The 20,482-nt window shown below is 39.3% G+C and overlaps 1 protein-coding gene across 5 annotated transcripts in view; it reads right to left on the reverse strand.

Moving 5' to 3' along the window:
- RUBCN (rubicon autophagy regulator) overlaps nucleotides 1-19,318 on the reverse strand; it is a 58,505-nt gene extending 39,187 nt beyond the window's left edge. For 3 of the 5 annotated variants that reach the window (XM_047099172.1, XM_047099171.1, XM_047099170.1), the window contains exons 1-2: nucleotides 19,097-19,318; nucleotides 1,551-1,704 (exon numbers count right to left, since the gene is read on the reverse strand). In XM_047099172.1, the coding sequence (XP_046955128.1) occupies nucleotides 1,551-1,704; nucleotides 19,097-19,161 (219 nt within the window). In that variant the 5' untranslated portion in view covers nucleotides 19,162-19,318. The remainder of the gene's footprint in view (nucleotides 1-1,550; nucleotides 1,705-19,096) is intronic. The other 2 variants (XM_047099174.1, XM_047099173.1) reach the window with 1 other exon arrangement.
- Between the last annotated feature and the right edge of the window lie 1,164 nt (nucleotides 19,319-20,482).

A 20,482-nucleotide genomic window follows, 5' to 3' on the forward strand; every position in this document is an offset into this window, starting at 1 on the left:
ATAACATTATTCTCATTTTTATAGATGAGAAAAGCAAGCCTCAAAAAAATTATTACCTAACAGTTAAGATCAACTGTCAGCTTATGTTTTTTTAAAGCTTTTCATGTATATTATCTCATTTAATTCTCACAATAATTCAATGAGGTAGGTATCAGTGTTACCTCATTTTACAAATGAGGAAACAGAGGCACAAAGAAATAACTTACCCAATACCACATAGTTCTGAAGCTGAGATTAAAATATGAACAGTCTGACTCAAGAGTCTATAATTGTAACTACTATGTCATTTTTTCCCCAAGGACCTGAGAAATGAGTCTAGATTTCAATCCAGGTTCTACCTGATTCCAAAGACTTTTGTCAGGCTACCATACAATGTTGCCTCCAAATGTCTAGAATGGTGTTTAAATAACAATAACCATTAAGAAACAATTTGAGAGAGCCTCACTTTCAGAACTTACTCTGAATAAAGAAAATCTAACCTAAGCCAACTTCTCCACTGAATTCTGAAAATGTCAAACAGGAACATTAGTTTGAAGATACTGTTCAGAGATAATACACATATATTTTTAGAAGGAAGGGTAGCATATTAAATCCTATCAACTATAAATACCTTAACACCAATTAGTTGGTTAGCTTTTTTTCAATGTGACTGCTTGAGAATAAATTCTGATTAGAAAAGAGAAAGACAAGCTTAGCTCTAGGGAAAGAGTTCTGGGGAAGAATACTAGACTCTGATATGGGATACGGAGGAGTTGTTTAGGAATACAAGCCTATGCACATATTTGTGAGGTCTGATTTAAAAAAATTTTTTTTAATTTTATTTATATTTTTGAGAGAGACAGAAAGACAGCATGAGCTGGAGAGGAGCAGAAAGAGGGGAGACACAGAATCTGAAGCAGGCTCCAGGCTCCGAGCTATCAGCAGAGTCCGATGCGGGGCTCATACCCACAAACCGTGAGATCATGACCTGAGCTGAAGTCAGACACTTAACCAACTGAGCCACCAAGGCACCCCTGTGATGTCTGATTTTTTAAGTAGGAGGATACTAGAGCCAATGACTCACTTGACAATTTTATTCAGATCCAAACCTTATTTAAAACACTGCGAATGAAGTAAATGCAAAAGATAAAGCAAAAAACATTACGTATTATTATATTCTACTCTTTATTAATACTCAAAGTTTATTAGTGTTTGAGGATATTACAGAAAAGAAACTCAACATCAATAAAGTTTATATTAAAAAAATTAAGCTATAACTAAAACTACCATTCATAAGAATCAACCAGTTATCTATAAATGATGCTCAGAGAATATTCTAAAAAAGACAATATTCTGTAATTGATGTGTCCTAGGGTGCTCCTAAGAGAAAAATCCTAGGGATTCATCATCATTGTCCTTATCCTCTTCCTTCTCATCATCATACCACAGTCCCACCTTCAAGGGCTCACAGACTAGTAGCCTTCATCTTCTCCCTGTCAACAACTTAATGCAACTGTTTCTTTTCAGCAAATGATGCAGCCAACCTGGCAAAAAAGAAGAGGTCTACACACCTGGTCGTGGATAAGCCCATGATAGAGGATGCTCTGCATGTCCCTACAAAGCCGCTCCAGGCCACCATACTTGGACCAGACGTTGGGGCTGTTGGCTGACACCAAACCCTCCACAGTAGTCTTCAAATTACCCAGCAACTGCCAGTGCTCCCTCCTGCAAGGGCATCAATTATACCAAAGGTTAGTTAACTCTGTTGTATCTGATCCTAAACATGTCAAAGAAAGTCTAAGCCAAGAGGCCTCCAGCCCAAATCCTAATATTTTTTCCTCTATTAATTTTTACTTGGGCCTAAGACCCAAGTCAGAGAGGACTTAAGTTGTAAAGAACACTAAGATTAAAAAAACAAAAACAAAAACCCTCACTCTTAATGAGGCATGTTATGTTTTGTAAGGTGATCTTCATTTTTTATCTCATTCAATTCTCACATAAGTAGCCTATAACCCTCTGTTTCTAAGACTGAGACCCATCAAGATCCATTTCTGGAAATGACAGGACATAAGCAGTGTATAAAGAGATGAGGGGATGTGATCAAAACCAGAAATCTTTTCTAGAACAAAAAAGTCAAAAAAGACTTTTTATTCACTATATTTCCATGCACTAAGTACACATATGTATACACAAATATTATGATTAAGAATGTAAATTGTCCATGATTTCTGCCTCCCCCCCCCCCCCCATAGTTTTTTAAGCTAAAATCAAGACAAAAAGGTTCTGTTTGCACTGAGCCACTTTGGGACATGCCCCCAAATCAGTCAACTTTTGGCTTATTCTTCTGGACCATCTGAAGTACTGAGGAGGAAAAGTTTGAAAATTGCTGCCGTAAATGGTCTTCAAGGTTCCTCTGAAATCCCCAGCATTTTCTCAACAGTTTCCACCCCAATAAAAACTCAAAACCAACTTCAATTGAATGAAAAAAGTTGGATGCACTGAATCAAACTGGATAAAGAAAACATGAAGAGATGAAATGCCAAACTCCTCCTCTTAGGCCCCCAAGTGTCATACTGCACACTTTACCTTGCCCTTCCATTTCTTATTAGAATACTACTCTTTATACTTGTCAAGAACAGTCATGAGAATAATAATTTTTTTCAGGGAATTTTCACCATAACTATTTCACATCGTTTAAATGCCTATCGGGGCAGAAGGGTCCTGAATTGGAATCCTTACTAATTCTATCAGTACTGAAAACTAACTTCTTATGTGCATTTTCTGAGTCATTTTTAAAAGTGGATGAGTAAAGACAAATAAAATATAATGAATGAAGCTAGATCCAGTATAAGAGTGTCATCTAAAAAGAGAAAGCTAGATGAATCTCAACTTGGTCTTCTGCTCTCAAGGCCTTAAGACCAAGAATTTATTCAAACTGGGAGACATCTTTCTTAACCTTACACCATTTAAACATTTGAGTCACCAAACTCATTTGTTCCATTTCTTTCTTCCCCAATTTTATTGAGGTATAATTGACATTTAACATTATATTAGCTTGGAGTGTATAACATCATGATTTGATATATGTATAAACTACAAAATGATTACCACATTAAGCTTAGTTAACATTCATCACATCACATAGTTACAATTTTTTTTCTTGAGATGAGAACATTTAGATCTACTCTCTTAGCAACTTTCAAATATACTATAAGTCTTGTTAACTGTAGTCATCCATGCTGTCATTATATCCCCAGAATTTATTTATCTGATTACTGGAAGTATACCCATTTCCCTCATCCCCCATCTCTAGCAACCACCAATCAATCTGCTCTCTATTTCTAGGAGTTTGGCTTTTTTTAGAATCCACATATAAGTGAGATTATACAATATTTGTCTGTCTGACTTATTTCACTTAACATAATGCTCTCAAGGTCCATCCATGTTGTCAAAAATGGCAGGATTTCCCTTTTTAGGGCTAATATTCCTGCGTGTGTGTGTGTGTGTGTGTGTGTGTGTGTGTGTGCGCGCGCGCGCGCGCGCGCGCACGCATGTGTGTATCACATTTTCTCTATCCGTTCATCTATCAATGGATACTAAGGTTGTTTCCATGCCTTGGCTATTATAAATAATGCTGCAATGAACACGGGGGTACAGATATCTCTTCAGCATCCTGTTTTTGTTTCCTTTGGATATATACCCAGAAGAAAAACTGCCAGATCACATAGTATTTCTATTTTTAGTTTCTGAGGAATCTCCATACTGTTTTCTACAGTGGCCACACCACTATATTCCCACCAACAGTCCACAAGGATTCCTTTTTCTCTACCTTCTCACTAATAACATTTGTTTTCTCTCATCTTTTTGATGACAGTCCTTCTAACAGCTGTGAGGTCCTATCTCACTGCAGTTTTAATTTGCATTTCACTGATAATTAGTGACACTGAGCACCTCTTCATGTACCTGTTGGCCATTGTCCTGTTTTATTTCCATGCCAGTCCTGAGAGAGATCTCAAGATAACTAAGATGTATAGAGGACTTAAATGGTCATTAAAATGCCATACTGTGAGAAACTGCCATCACAGAGGCCAACTGACTGCCAACTTTTGCTTCAGTGACTCTTCATCTTCTATGCTTCCTTAGGGTTAATCTGGCCTGTTCAGACTGACACAGTTTTCACATTGCAACAGGTTACAATTAAATCTTGCAGGCCTGAGAGCAGTTTGCTTCCTCAAGTAACTTTACATACCTATGTTCTGATTTATTCTCCATCTTACAAGTATAACTGTCAAGGAAAATCATGATAAATTCTGAAAGCAGACACCAAGTACCCTATCACCCTGAGGCTTTGATTCCAAAATCATGAGCACTGAAATCCTAGAAACCTGAGCATTCAGATCTACTACCAACTTCTACTGAACAAAGCTAAAGACCTTTCTTTCCTCACAATGTAGCATCCCTAAGATACCAAAGCTACAGAAGAGTGTGGCTCTTATTCTAAATTATACCAAACCATTTATATTTGGTATAAGCTCATGCACAAGAAAAGTAAACCTTAAAAAAATTTTATTTACACAGCTAGCCTATTTATTGTCTTTACCTTTTTAGAATCCTTTACCCTAATAATGCAGTTATCACTTCCAGAGAATTGAAATGCTATATTCAAATAGAGCCCACACACAGTAGTTGCATTAATCTATTCATACCTGAATCTTATATGCAAGTGAACAGATCATCATGAAAAATCAAATATGCCTCTGTATTCTTTAACCACATTTTCAGTAAGTAAGGTCAATCTTTCTTGGGTTAAACCTGTTCAGTAATAATTATTTGAATGATATCACCTTGAATTCGCATGTAACCTTTATCTGGGCAAAAGCAAGGCCTTTGATGTATATTAGATTCAAAGTAGCCCTTTGCAGACCCACTTCTCCAAGTACACAGAGTGCTCTCCCTTAATCACCATAAATTAAAAGCAAGTCTTTCTAAGCATCTCACCCTGTGCCAAGGAAGCACCAGGCCTAAGTGGCAAGGGACAGTATAATCCATTGCTACCTGAATCCTTTTCATCAACAGTTAAGCCAACCTCAGAATAAAGTCCTACCTATTTTCCTTTGGGGTGATTTTGACTTGATTCCTCCTTGAAAGAGGAACAGAAATTGCTTAAGCAACTCAAATAAGGATATTCAAGGAAAAAGTTTTCCTAAATGCCAGCTCAGTCTTAAGCTTGCCAAGTCACAATTAGAAGCGACACTCAAGGGGCCAGGATTACCTTGATACCAAAATAAGACAAAGACACTACCAAAAAAAAAAAAAAAAAAGGAGAAGACCAATATCTCTGATGAACATAGATGCAAAAATCCTCAACAAAATATTAACAAACCAAACCCAACAATGTATTTAAAAAATCATTCAGCACAATCAAGTGGAATTTACTGTTGGGATACAAGGGTGGTTCAATATTCACAAATCAACCAATGTGATATATCACATTAACAAGAGAAAGGATAAACAATGACATAATCATTTCAACAGATGCAGAAAAAAGCATTTGACAAAATACAACATCTATTCATGATAAAAACCCTCAACAAAGCAGGTTTAGAGGGGACATACCTCAACATAATAAATGCCACATATGAAAAACCCACAATGAACATCATACTCAGTGGTGAAAAACAGAGCTTTTCCCCTAAGATCAGGAACAAGACAAGGATGTGTACTCTCACCACTTTTTTATTCAACATAGGTCTGGAACTCCTAGCCACAGCAATCAGACAAAAAAAGGAAATAAAGGCATCCAAATTGGTAAAAAAAAGGAGTAAAATTTTCCCTATTTGCAGATGACATGATACTATATATAGAAAACCCTAAAGATTCCACCAAAAAACCCACTAGAAGTGATCAGTGAATTCAGGAAGATTGCAGGATACAAAATTAATGTGGAGAAATTTGTTGCATTTCTACACACTGATAATGAAGTAGCAGAAAATTAAGAAAATCCTATTTACAAATGCACCAAAAATAATAAAATACCTAGAAATAAACTTAACCAAGTAGGTGAAAAACCTGTATTTTGAAAACTATAAAACACTGATGAAAGAAATTGAAGAGAAAACAAATGGAAAGATATACTATGCTCATGGATTAGAAGAATTAATATTGTTAAAATGTCCATACTACCCAAAGAAATCTACAAATTTAACGCAATCCCTAGCAAAATACCAACAGCATTCTTCACAGAACTAGAACAAATAATCCTAAAATTTGTAGGGAACCCCAAAAGACCCCAAATAGACAAAGCAATCTTGAAAAAGAACAAAACTGGAAGTATCCAATCTCAGATTTCAAGATATTACTACAAAGCTGTAGTAATCAAAACAGTATGGTACTGGCACATAAAAAGACACATAGATCAACAAAATAGAATGGAAAACCCAGAAATAAACCCACCATCATGTAGTCAATTAATCTATGACAAAGCAAGAATATGCAATGGGAAAAAGTCTCTTCAAAAAATGGTGTTGGGAAAACTGGACAGCTACATGCAAAAGAATGAAACCAAATCACTTCACATATATACAAAATAAACTCAAAATGGATTAAGGACTTGGGGCACCTGGGTAGCTCAGTCGGTTAGGCGTCTGACTCTTGGTTTCATCTCGGGTCATAATCTTACGGTTTGTAAGTTTGAGCCTTGCTGAGCTCTACGCTGCTGTTGTGCAGCCTGCTTGGGATTCTCTCCTCCTCTCTCTGCCCCTCCCTCGCTTGTGCTCATGCTCTCTCACTCTCTCTCTCTCAAAATAAATAAATAAAACTTTTTAAAAAATGGACTAAGGACCTAAATGTGAGACCTGAAACCATGAAAAGCCTAGAAGAGAGGACAGGCAGTAATTTCTCTGACATCAGCCATAGCAATATTGTTCTAGATATGTCTCCTGAGGCAAGGGAAACAAAAGCAAAAATAAACTATTGGTACTACATCAAAATAAAAAGCTTCTACTTTACCAAAACAACAACAACAACAACAACAACCAAACAAACCAGGAGGTGCCTGGGTGGCTCAGCTGGTTAAACATACAACTCTTGATCTCAGGCTCATGAATTCAATCCCCATGTTGGGCTTCATGATGGGCATGAAGCCTACTTAAAAATAAATAAATAGGGGTGCCTGGGTGGCTCAGTGGATTGGGTGGCTGACTTTGGCTCAGGTCATGATCTCACGGCTTGTGAGTTCGAGCCCTGCATCAGGCTCTGTGAGGAGAGCTCGGAGCCTAGAGCCTGCTTCAGATTCTGTGTCTCCCTCTCTCTCTGCCCCTCCTCCACTCACACTCTGTCTCTCTCTCTCTCTCAAAAATAAATAAACATTAAAAATAAATAAATAAATAAATAGCTTCTGCACAGCAAAGGAAACAATCAACAAAACTAAAAGACAATCTACAGAATGAGAGAAGAGATTCCCAAATGACACATCTTATAATTTATTAAATGACATATCCAAAATTTATAAAGAATTCACAAGATTGAGGGGCACCTGGGTGGCTCAGTTGGTTGAGCATCTAACTTCACCTCAGGTCATGATTTCACAGTTCATGAGTTTGAGCCCCATGTTGGGCTTGGTGCTGTCAGCCTGTCAGTGCAGAGCCCACTTAGGATCCTCTGTCCCCCTCTTTCTGCCCCTCCCCCACTTACACTCTCTCTCGAAGAATAAATTAAAAAAAAGAACTTACAAGATTGAACACCAAAAAAAAAAGATATAATTATTAAAAGATGGGCAGTAGACAGGAACAGACATTCCTCCAAAGAAGCCATACAGATGCCCAACAGACACATGAAAAGATGCTCAACATCACTCATCATCAGGGAAATGCAAATCAAAACCACTATAAGATATCACTTTACACCTGTCAGAATAGTTAAAATAAAAAATACAAGAAACAACAAGTGTTGGTAACTATGTGAAGTAAAAGGAACCCTCTGGCACTGTTGGGAATACAAACTAGTGCAGCCACTGTGGAAAGCAGTATGGAGGTTCCTCAAAAAATTAAAAACAGAATTACCATATGATCCTATAATTCTACTACTGGGTATTTACCCAAAGAATACAAAAATATTAATTTTAAAAGATATATGCAACCCTATGTTTATTGCAGAATTATTTACAATAGCCAAATTATGAAAGCAGCCCAAGTGTCCACTGAGAGATGAATGGATAAAGAAGATGTGGGGGATGTGTGTGTGTGTGTGTGTGTGTGTGTGTGTGTGTATATATATATATATATATATATATATATAATGGAATATTACTTGGCCCTAAAAAATAAAATCCATCGACCAAACGGATGGACCTAGAGAATATAATGCTAAGTGAAATAAGTCAGCCAGAGAAAGACAAATGCCATATGATTTCACTCATGAGGAATTTAAGAAACAAAACAACAAAAGAGACAAATCAAAGAATAGACTCTTAACTGAGAACAAACTGATAGTTACCAAAGGGGAGGTGAGTGGAGGGAATGGGTGAAATAGGTGAAGGGGATTAAGGGTGCAGTTATCATGATGAGCACTCAGTAACACATAGAATTGCTTAATAACTATAGTGTATGTCTGAAACTAGCACAGTGTGTTAATTATACTGGAATTTCTTTTTAAAAAGTGATATTCAAGGTTAAAACAGAAAAGTTACAAGCAAATGTTATTTTTTTTAAAAGTGCTATGTCCCAGGGGCACCTGGGTGGCTCAGTCAGCTAAGCGTCTGACTTGGGCTCAGGTCATGATCTCACGGTCTGTGAGCTTGAGCCCCGCGTCGGGCTCTGTGCTGACAGCCCAGAGCCTGGAGCCTGCTTCAGATTCTGTGTTTCCCTCTCTCTATGCCCCTCCCCCACTTGTGCTCTGTCTTTGTCTCTGTCTCTCTCTCTCTCAAAAATAAATAAACATTAAAAAATTAAAAAAAAAAAAGTGCTATGTCCCAGGTGATGTATACAAATGTTGAATCACTATATTGTACACCTGAAACTAATGTGACACTGTATGTAAATTAACTGGAATTCAAATAAAAACTTATAAATAAATAAATAAACAAATAAAAAGAGTAATGCCATATAACTAACACATAATCACTAAAAACAACTGAAATATATGACAAATAGTAAATACATAATAAGTACCATGCAATTGTAAAGTGAGATTTTAACCCAAGAAATATATATTAGCATGTCTTGGATCTCCAGTGTCCTTTTTAGTGGTACAAGGAAACAGCTTCAACTTATTGGCATATTCCCTCCACAGTGTGCCATTTATCTGCAATGAATTGTGGCATCTACCTGAAATCAAGACTGAAGGTCAGGTTGTCCCAAGTCAGATAAGGATTTGATCCCTGAAATGTAAGAAAAGTATGTGATATCCAAATGATGGAATATCATGAAACCATTAAAGTTTTTCATTAGGAAGAGTTTCCAAAGTTAATGACAGATAATATGTTAAAGTATAAAAAGCAGAATATAAAATTATTATTTATGACATCAACATAAAAATGCTGAGAGAAATTGAGATATGTAATAGTGGTTACCTCTGGTTATATGAGGGGAATGTAGAGAAGGGAAGAACTGTTTAGGCCTTCCTTGAGCCTAGCAATTAATGAAAGATCAATAATCTGAATAAAGTTACCAAACAAGAGGCTGGAAACTACCATCAAGGATTTTCTATTTTTTTTTTTTCAACGTTTATTTATTTTTGGGACAGAGAGAGACAGAGCATGAACGGGGGAGGGGCAGAGAGAGAGGCAGACACAGAATCGGAAGCAAGCTCCAAGCTCTGAGCCATCAGCCCAGAGCCCGACGCGGGGCTCGAACTCACGGACCGCGAGATCGTGACCTGGCTGAAGTCGGACGCTTAACCGACTGCGCCACCCAGGCGCCCCCATCAAGGATTTTCTAAATACCAAAGTGTCAAGGGCATCTTATGCTGAAAGACTGTGGTCTGGCAAACACTTGGGACTTTTAATACCAAAAAGCACTCTCTGAAAAGGATAGGTTCCTTCTTTAAAGCAGAAGGAGACATAGTTAAGTGAAACAATTATTAGTAACACTTTAAGTAGCAAGAGACTACCACATATATGTTTAATTGTCTTCTTTTCAGGCTCCATGTTTTCTGGTTTTAAGTATATAGTATCTGACATGTAGAGTATGCAGTTAAATATTTACGATGTTTTTAAGTAAATAATATGCTTATAGAAAAAACGTGCTTGACTTCATTATAGTCTCTCAACTCCAGAGTACTTAGGAGAACCTAACCATTGGCCAGTCCCATCTCTTTAATGGCTGACAGCAGAATTTTAATGTCTAGGAGGGAATAAGTAGTACTCGAAGGCATGCTTGTAACTTCATATCTATTCAACAAATGCCTCACCAATCACACTACATTTGAATGACATCAAATTTATTGAATTTCAACAATGAGTAGATTTAACAAAAGGAAAATCCCTTATGTCAGAAACCTAACCACTGATGATGTACAAACTCCTCAGTATGGAGTTCAAAACGTCTTCATCATGTAGCCCCCATCTAAATACCAACTTTCCTTCTCAGTACTCCTCAATTTGAACATAGCCTCACTAATGCACTCTATTATAAACATGCCAACCTCACGCCTACTTCCATGACTTTATTTACACAGACCTTTCCACGTAGAATGCTTCTCTTCTTGTCTTATTCAGGGATTCAGATTCAGCTCTAGTTCAACCTTCTCCTAAGAAGTTCTAAATATGGGGACCTGGGTGGCTCAGTCAGTTAAGTGTCCGACTTTGGCTCGGTCATGATGTCATGGTTTGTGAGTTCAGTTTGTGAGTTCGCGCCCCATATTGGGTTATCTGCTATTAGCATAGAGCTCATTCAGATCTTCTGCCCCCTCTCTCTCTATCCCTTCCCAACTCGCACATACACTCTCTCTCTCTCTCAAAAATAAATAAACGTTAAAATAAAAAGTTGTAAATAGTTTGACTTGCTATAACTCCTTCGTTTGAAACCCTATAATATACACTGTCAATACAACATTCCTCCTAATCATCCTTAAAAAAAATTGTTATTGTATGTGGTTTGTTTCCTCACAGATAGAGACCATGTTTTTTCTATTTCTTTTGTGCTTTAATAAGGATTGAGAAAATGTCATGCAGCAGAAAGAGAACAAGTTTCATAGTCAGGCCAATTGAATTTGAATCCCAGCTCTCCACAAACTAGCTGTTGCGTCCTTGGGTAAGCCATTTAAATTCTTTAAGGTTCAGTTCCTTCAGAGTAATTGATCATCTATAGAATGCACCATCATAGAGTAGATAATATTCCTTCTCTTTTCTCTGTCCTTTTCCTTCTTTGAACTTCCACTGCATAAATATAATAAATCCAACTACATTAGAAGGGGTACCTGAATAAAGCCTTCTTACCCATTCTGCCTCAGAGAAAATTCTGCCAAAAACTATCCAGGATTGGACAGTCTGTAATACAAATGAAGACTTGTCACTGTGCTCCCCATCTAAACAATGTCTCAACTGATTTTAAACTAGGGTTAAATCTCCCCTTGGTAAGCACAGATTTGAAGGCCTGATTATGCTCATCGTACTCTCACTGAAGCAGGAAAGCTAGAAAAGACTTCCTCAGATTTGGAGGTATCTTGTATCTAACAGAGACTCCAATCTGCTTAGTTGATAGAATGGTAGAAGCATATAAGGGTTTATTGCAAAGCAGTAAGACTAATTTCATGAGTCATAAAAGAAAGTCAACCTCATTACCATACAGTCACATCTTATGTTGTCTGGGTAGCAGAATGCTTTACAAACAAGGTAAGGGAGGCACACGCCACCACTTCGATAGCAAAGGCACAGGAGGAAAGAAAGACTGCTTCAATTGCTTCAGTTTTAGGAATACTATTTTAAAGTAAGAGCTAACTATCATTACAACTAAAACTAGATTATCTTTTTTTTTTTTTTTAATTTTTTTTTTTTCAACGTTTATTTATTTTTGGGACAGAGAGAGACAGAGCATGAACGGGGGAGGGGCAGAGAGAGAGGGAGACACAGAATCGGAAACAGGCTCCAGGCTCTGAGCCATCAGCCCAGAGCCTGACGCGGGGCTCGAACTCACGGACCGCGAGATCGTGACCTGGCTGAAGTCGGACGCTTAACCGACTGCGCCACCCAGGCGCCCCTAAAACTAGATTATCTTTAAAAAATTTTTTTTTACTGTTTGTTTATTTTTGAGAGAGAGACAGAGACAGAATGCGATCGGGGGAGGGGCACAGAGAGGGAGACACAGAATCAGAAGCAGGCTCCAGGCCCTGAGCTGTCAGCACAGAGCCCGACACGGGGCTCGAACCCATGAACTGCGAGATCATGACCTGAGCTGAAGTCGGACGCTTAACCGACTGAGCCACCCAGGCGCCCCAAGGTTATCTTTCTTTTTAAGTTTATTTATTTTTGAGAGAGAGAGAGAGAGCGTGCACGTACCCATATGGGGGAGGGGCAGAGAGAGAGAGAGAATCCCAAGCAGGCTCTTTGCTTTCAGCACAGAGCCGGAGGCAGGGCTCAAACTTACTAACCATGAGATCATGACCTGAGCTGAAATCAAGAGTCAGGTGCTTAACAGACTGAGCCACCCAAGCACCCCTAAAATTAGACAATCTCAAAAATTGCTAAGACAAAGAAAGAGCAAGAGAATATTATAAAAATCATTTTTAGGGGCACCTGGGTGGCTCAGTCAGTTAAACGTCCGACTTCGGCTTATGTCATGGTCTCCCAGTTAGTGGGTTCAAGCCCGCATCAGGCTTTATGCTGACAGCTCAGAGCCTGGAGCCTGATTCAGATTCTATGTCTCCTTCTCTCTCTGCCCCTCCCCTGCCCACACTCTGTCTCTCTCTCTCTCTCTCTCCCCCCCTCAAAAATAAACAAAAAAAATTAAAAAATCATTTTTAAAAGATGACAGAATTAAGATGAAACACGTATGACACAAAAATAAAAATCAATGAAATAAACTCAACTATTTAAAACAAAGCAACCAATCAAGCAAAAAGATAAGTGGAAATTATGATATTTTATGAAGGTTGCATTCAAGACAAGAATCATTAAAAAAGACAAAGAGGCCATAATAAAGATATAGCTGTCATTAACTTTTATGTATGTAATAACATGACCTCAAAATATATAAAACAAAACACACACACAAAGCAAAAACAGTAGAAAACAGAAGAAAGAAAATTGAGAGGCTGGCTCAATTGGTGGGAGCATGCAATTCTTGACCTCAGATTTGTGGGTTCGAGCCCCACACAGAGTATAGAAATTATTTAAAAATAAAATCTTAAAAAAATGAAAATAGAAAAAACAAAGGTAATGGGACATTAATGTTCAAATCATGAAAACCATAAAGTAAAAAGTGATTAGAAGAGCTGAATAATATATAAGGTTGTTCTTTACATCTAGAAAGCTATGTCCTGAAGAACACTTTTTTTTAAGCATAGACACATTCACAAAAACTAGCCTTGTACTAAGTAAGGTACACACACACACAAAGTCAATCAATGCTCCAAAGCAGAAGTACAGGTATATTCTGTGGCCATAGAGCTATAAGGCAGTGAACAAACAACAAAAGTAGAACAAATAGTACAAAACAAACACCTCAGAAAATTTTAAATCTCACAGGACTCTTGAGGAGGCAAAAATAAAGTCATGGTATTGAATGGGGTAGACAGGGAATTGAAATTATAGCTCTTAATGCTTTCTTCACAAAAAGCATCCAAATGAGAAAGCTCATAGGGAGACTGTCTTAGAATCTTTTAGAAATTATGGGGTTCTGCTATTTTCTAGTAAAAAATCAATCATCTCTTCAGTCCTACAATCTAGCACAATTTCTGTGAACTTCATTGGCAGAGGCCATGGCCCCACAAATTTTGAAGATAGTTTGCCAAGTCCCTATTTAGTCACTAATGATTTATGACTTCCTTTAATAATCTTCTCTCCTCTCAATCAGGTGTGAGTTTAACTTCAAGCAAGCCCGATTCAGAGGAACTAAAAAAACATGTAAGCATACTCAGTTGTTTCCTGAAAAACTCAGATTTAAGTTTATAACAGCACTGTTCAATTGAACTTTCTACGATGCTGGAAATGTGCTATATCTATGCCGTCCAGTATGGCAGCCACTAGACACCATGGCCATTAAGCACTTGAAATCTGGAGAATATGCCTAAAGAACCGAAATTTTAAATTTTATTTAATTTTAATTAATTTCAACTTAAATTGCCACATGTGGGTAGTGGCTATCATGTTGGACAGAGCTGGTCTATAATCACCCAGGTTGGTTGGTAAGATTTATGGAGGCAAGATAACACAACAAAACACACACAGAACGATTCCATTTAATAAAAGAAGTGATAAAGCAGCTATAAAAAGCAGAACAGCTGTGGGAAGGATACCTGGGAAAAGCTTCAGCTTAGGGTCCCTGCTGTCAGCTGATAGATCACCCTCACCCAGGTTCTGGCAATAGCATTTTCCCCCCAGGGCTTTAAGAGTATGTTTCAGGGTGGGTGAGGGTAGTGAGTAGTGGGGGGTAAGGTGTACTAATAACTGGACCAGAAGTATAGATTGCTCAAAAATTATGTGATCCTCCTGCCTTACCATGTAAAAAAAGGAAAAGAAAGGGCAGAAAATAAAAAATGAGGATAAATGTAAAAAAGTGAAAATAAATAGGGAGAAAGGGAGAAAAGAGGCTCTTCCAATGGCAACGGTACAACCAGCACTTGCCCAATTGTAAGAGGCATGACCACATTGTTAACATTTTCATTCCTCATGTAAATATTCATTGAATGCTGATTATATGTGAAGCACTGGGCTTATGGTGTTAAAGAGGAGGAGTCACCATCTCTCAAGGTATTCATAATGAAACAGGGAAGATGGGCACTTACATAACTATGCCATGAAAAGAGAAATGCTATAGATATGGAAAAGAGCAGGTGAAGGATGCCTTCTAAAGGACCATTATTTATGGGGCACCTGGGTGGCTCAGTGGGTTAAGCCACTGACTTCAGCTCAGGTCATGATCTCACAGTCTGCCTCGGGTTCTGTGCTGACAGCTCAGAGCCTGGAGGCTACTTCAGATTCTGTGTGTGTGTCTCTCTCTCTGCCCTCCACCCCCTTTCTCTCAAAAATAAACATTTAAAAATATTTTTTAATTAAAAAAAATAAAGGAGCATTATTTGAAAGATGACTAATAGCCTTCCAGGCAAAGGAGGAGATACTGCAGGGAATGTGGAGAAGCAAGAATGAGAATGATGAGGAAGATATAAGAGTGAGTGAATGCCATTGTTTTGTAACTGGCAATTTCATAGAGATCAAGGTACAAATTAAATATCAGGGAAGGAGTTTTAACTCTTTTCTATTTTCAATAAGAAAGGACTGAACATTTCAGAGCAAAATACTATAGTAACTTTGCTTATGAAAAATTAAGGTGGTAGCAATGTGGAGGCTGTCTGGAATTGGGGCTAGAGTTCAGACTGGGAGATCATTTAGGAGGTTACTGAGATAATCCACAATGGAGATAATAAGGGTCTTCAGTGAATATACTGTTTATATGTGCTCAGAATTCATGTCCCTTTCTTTTGGTAACAGAACCCTGAGTTTCCACAGAGGAATCACCCCTCTGCAACTTACTCTGGTCCGTGAAGTTCCAAGAAAGTATCCCCTTGCCACAGGATCCAGGGTTGAGCACATAATTTAGGCCTGATTGACCGGCATATTCCATACCTCAATTATAAGAAGAGGAACATAACTCAAGTCAGCCCCAAAATAGTCAAGTCAGCCCAAAAATAGTCAGCCTCTGAATTTTTGCTTTTGTTGTACCTATTGGGATTGCCTTTTTTTTTTTTTTTTTTTTGGTTGAGATTGCTAAACTTGAAATTGCCAAGTGTTATCCATCCTATAGAAAAGTCTGCCTAAGAATGAAGCCAAAACATAAGGAAGAAGAGTCCACAGAGAGGGACAAATTCTTGTTTAAGAACCTAAGAAGCCATGCCTAAAGCAATACTACTCCCTGGATTTTTTAGTAATATAAGCAAATATATTTGAAAATGGAGAAAAAAATAAAGCTTCAAGAGAAAAATCAGGAACAAAATTCATAGGACCTGGTAACTGCCTGGATATGGGAAATGAAGAGGGAAGTATCAAATTTCACTTTGAGGCTTCCGGGTTGGCTGACTGAATGAAAAATGCTACTAACTGAGGTAGAGAACAGAGGATGAAAAGGTTTCAGTCAATGGAATGAACTCAGTTTGGAGACACTGAAAAGTCTTTTAGTATTTGAATTTTGACATTATCTGGATCACTTCATCAGGAAAACTCTACATATACCTGATTTCCAAGCTCAGACTGTGCAGCTCAAGGCAGTCTAGGGTGGCAGAGCAATGCTAGCATAACCATTCCTTTCAATGTTTAGTAGTTTCATCAGACAGTCTCCAAACAACTGGTATTGACTACATAACTAAAGAAAGTAAAGTATCATCTCTAAGCACTGTAGCACTCTGCTAGAGTGATAACTAGTTAGATGAAAAATAAGAGAACCTATGAAATTACTACACTCCAAGGATAAAGTGAAAAGCTAGGCTAACCCCCCAATCCTCAGTGCACTGAACTCAGAGGAGCCATGGGAGGAGGAAGAACAGGCTGTACAATTGAAAACAGCAACCAGAAAAGCACCCACCAACCTTATTTCAAGAAAGCTGGGGAGGCGACAGAAGTAGACATGTTTTGCACTTAGTACATACCAGGCACTCTATGAGGAGCTTCATGTACATTATTATCTTATCAAACCCTCACAACTTACCAGTCAGGAAGGCATTATTTTTCCCAGATGGAGGAGCCAAATTAAACAGTAGAGGGGTGCCTGGGTGGCTCAGTCAATGAAGCACCCAGCTCTTGATCTCAGCTGGGGTCATGATCCTACCGTTAGTGAGTTCGAGCACACAGGAGGCTCTGCACTGACAGTGAGGAGACTGCTTGGGATTCTCTCTCTCTCCTTCTCTCTGCCCCTCCCCCACTGGTGCAGTCTCTGTCTCTCTCAAAATGAATAATTAAACTCAAAAAAAATTAAGCAGTAGAGCTAGGTTTCAAATGCAAGTCTATCTGGTTATGAAGCTTATGCACATTTCACTACATCAACTGATTTCAGAAAATACACTGATAAGTTTATCCTTTATGTATAAAAATGAGGCCATCTCATTATGAGGAATTTTCTGTAATTGGGTATATTATTGACCACAGAAAGTGAGGTTTGCAATACCCAGCCACAATGCCTCAATTCTCAGGCACAAGGCATGTATATGCCAGTTGTCTATTTGGAACTAAGGAGGCCACTGGTGCCACGAAATCTCATTAAACAACACATTCTGAGTTAACCAGCCACTAGCAAAGAGTAGGCTATAGCAACAATACCAGTGACCCTGTGGAGATAATCCCACTGCAGAAATTAAATTCTGACTAGAGTTGCTTGGTTAAGAGGCAAGCATGGGGAAAAAATAATAGAAAGAAAAAGATACCTGCAAAGGAGCTCTTCTACTGGCCTAAGTGATAGGCAAAGAATGCCCTAAAATTCATTATCTTATACATTTCTTTGTCTCAGTACATGAGCATAATGAAAGGCAGCATAGCACAAGTACTACAAGTACTAAAAGTGCAGATTCTAGAGCCAGATTGCCTGGTTTTGATCCCAGTTCCACCAGGATTCACTATATGAAATTGGCAAGTTCTTCAGCCTCTCCATGTCTCAGCTTCCTCATCTATTAAATGGTGATAATAATAATTCCTGCCTCATACAGTTGTCATAAGGATTAAATAATACTTGCAGGTCTCTAAAACAGTGCATGGCGTGTGGTAAGTGTTTGTTTAAATCCATTAATAACTAACCTAGCTAGAAGTCCAGCTAGACGGGGTGGAAATTTTAACTTGAATTTCCAACGCAGCCTCTCCTACATGAACTGGTAAAGGAAAATAAAAACGATCCCAAAACTTGGTTAGAATTTATATGGGACCTCTTACATGAAACATTTCACAGACATCTGGAGGGAGAATAAATAGCCAAATATACATAAACAGAAACTGAAACATGGAAAAGGGAAGTAAAATGCTCAGTTTCACTGAACTGATCATTCATACATCTCAGGCAGGAACCCCATCTTGTCAGTCCACGTTTTGTACAACAGGCCACAAGCTACCAGTGTACATAAAAGAGGAGTCAAACTTACAAACAGCCAGGTCTTCACCTGGGCACAATACCTCATTAATTTTTCCCTGCTGATGTTTTCTCAATGAAGCAAACCCTAAATATGGGAAGCACCTTATACAGAGCATAAGTCACTATTTAGTCAAAGTAGTTTGCAAAATCTTAAAACCTCCATTTCTAAAAAATATGAAATGGATGATAATAGTTTGGTATAAACAAATGTGAAATTGCTTAGTTGCATTGTGGGCAAGGAGTAAAGGGTTTGAAGATGAAAAGGAAATGGCTGAGGGGTCCTGCCACATTGACAGCGGCACACACACAATTTCTAGTCGCATTAGCAAGCCCCCTCCCCCACACCAAGGCCATTATAACCGTCCACTTTCATACACAGGCCCTCCTTCTCGACTTCTCCTTCACATTCGTCCCCGCCTAAGCTTCTTTCTAGGCCACTCATTATGCCTAACCTTTGCGCCCAGAAATTCTTACAACACCAACCTTCTCAATATTGGTCCGACTTGCTATCACCGCAAGTTTCACTGGGGGCATCAACCTGTGCCCTACCCCTATCTATAGACTCTGGCCTGTAAAATCTTACCACAGCACCTCTCAATACCCACCTCCCCCTCCGGCTCCCCCTGCCTTCAACATATTCTACTCACCCTCCCTTACCCTCATCAAACCCGTTCCCTCGTCCGTCCTATCCACGCCCTGCCAGTCCCTCTTTTCACAATTTCTTCCCAAACAAGTCGCCTGCAGCAATCGCCCTATGTCTATCACGACTTCTCCTGGTGCCCTCCGAGCCCTCCCAACTCTCCCGGTGATTTGGCGCATCCATCTGCCCCAGACTCCCCCGGCCCTTCCCAGCCCACCTGCTCTCCTCCGGCAGGCGCTCCTCGCAGCCGCCGAGCTCCATTCCCGCGCCCTCTGGCCGCATCCGGGGCTGCGACGTCGTCTCCTCTCTGAAGAGAGGTGTCCCTGCCGCTTCGCCCCCCAGGGCTTCCGAAGCTCCCTGGGAACGGAGGAGGCACCCTCGGTGGGTGGGCTCAGGGTGATGCACTACACCCGAGTTGACAGCAGGCGCGGTGATTACTGCCTCAGCTGCTGTTCCTATCCCCGACACCCCCCACTTCCGGTTCCAAGAACTACAACTCCCAGCAAGTACTTCGAAGACTCGGTCGCTCCCGGCATGCACCACCCTATCCAATCCGAGGACGCGTTCTCGGCGGATACAGATCCTGGCTGCGTGCTCGCGGCCGTGCCCCCAGATAGGGAGCAAAGATGTTAACCGCCAGAGTCCGTGCAGGTGTGAACCTTTACACACTCCTGTCACGTTTCACCTTGGGGACCGGACTCGATAAGAAGTCTAGACTAGGAAATAACGCTGGTCTTAATCCAAGTAACGTTAACCCCACTTCAGCCTACCCTGGTTTAACACCTGTCGGTGGTGTTTGGGGACCTCAAGCATTTTAATGAAGAGCTCACAAACTGAAGAGCACGGGTTGTTTTGAGATCGGAAAGAAAAAACAGGAGGAAAAGGCTTTAGGGAAAAGTGTTTTTTGTTTGTTTTGTTTTGTTTTGTTTTGTTTGGAGAATTGATGTCAGAGCAGGGTTTTAAAGGATAAGTATGAATTAGCCAGGAAATGAGAAAGTGGAAACAATGGCCCAGGCATAAGGAAGCATGCTGGTTTGGAGAGTGCTGGTTCTGAGTAGTAATAAGAGCTGAGAAGAGGTGGTGATAGAATGGTGTTGGTGAGCAGGCACCCCAGAACATGAAGAGTCAGTCCAAGGAGTTTGGATTTTATCCTTAAAACAATTAGGAGCAAGTTAAGGATATGAAAATCAAGAAGTGATTTGACCAAAACTGCTTAGAAAACTAGGTTGTAGGTAAGGGGGGAAGAATGGCTATGAGAGGAGATTGGAAATTCCTATAGAGGCCGAGCAGGTAATGCTGAGTGAAGTGAGCTGGTTGTAGGAGAGTGGCAGAAACTTTCAGAACTGGAAGCCTCATCCAAGAAGGGAAGTTTCACCTTTTCTATAATTGAATATTGTAAAATGGGCATATGGGCCTGGAGTTGTCAGATACTCTGATTTTGCAATAGAAGCTGGAGTCTGAATTTTTAAGTACAGCTTCCAGATTTTTAAATATTGGCAACAATTTTTTTATTGTAAACATTACACGGCGGGGGAGACATGTTTGTAGGCTAAATGTAATGTGGCCTTTGGGTTACTAGTCAGCAAGTCCAGGCCTGAACTAG

Source organism: Lynx rufus, unplaced genomic scaffold (genome assembly GCF_022079265.1).
Source record: "Lynx rufus isolate CCGP_SWC_20201006 ecotype Redwood Valley unplaced genomic scaffold, mLynRuf1.p SCAF_5, whole genome shotgun sequence".
Taxonomy (NCBI): Eukaryota; Metazoa; Chordata; class Mammalia; order Carnivora; family Felidae; genus Lynx; species Lynx rufus.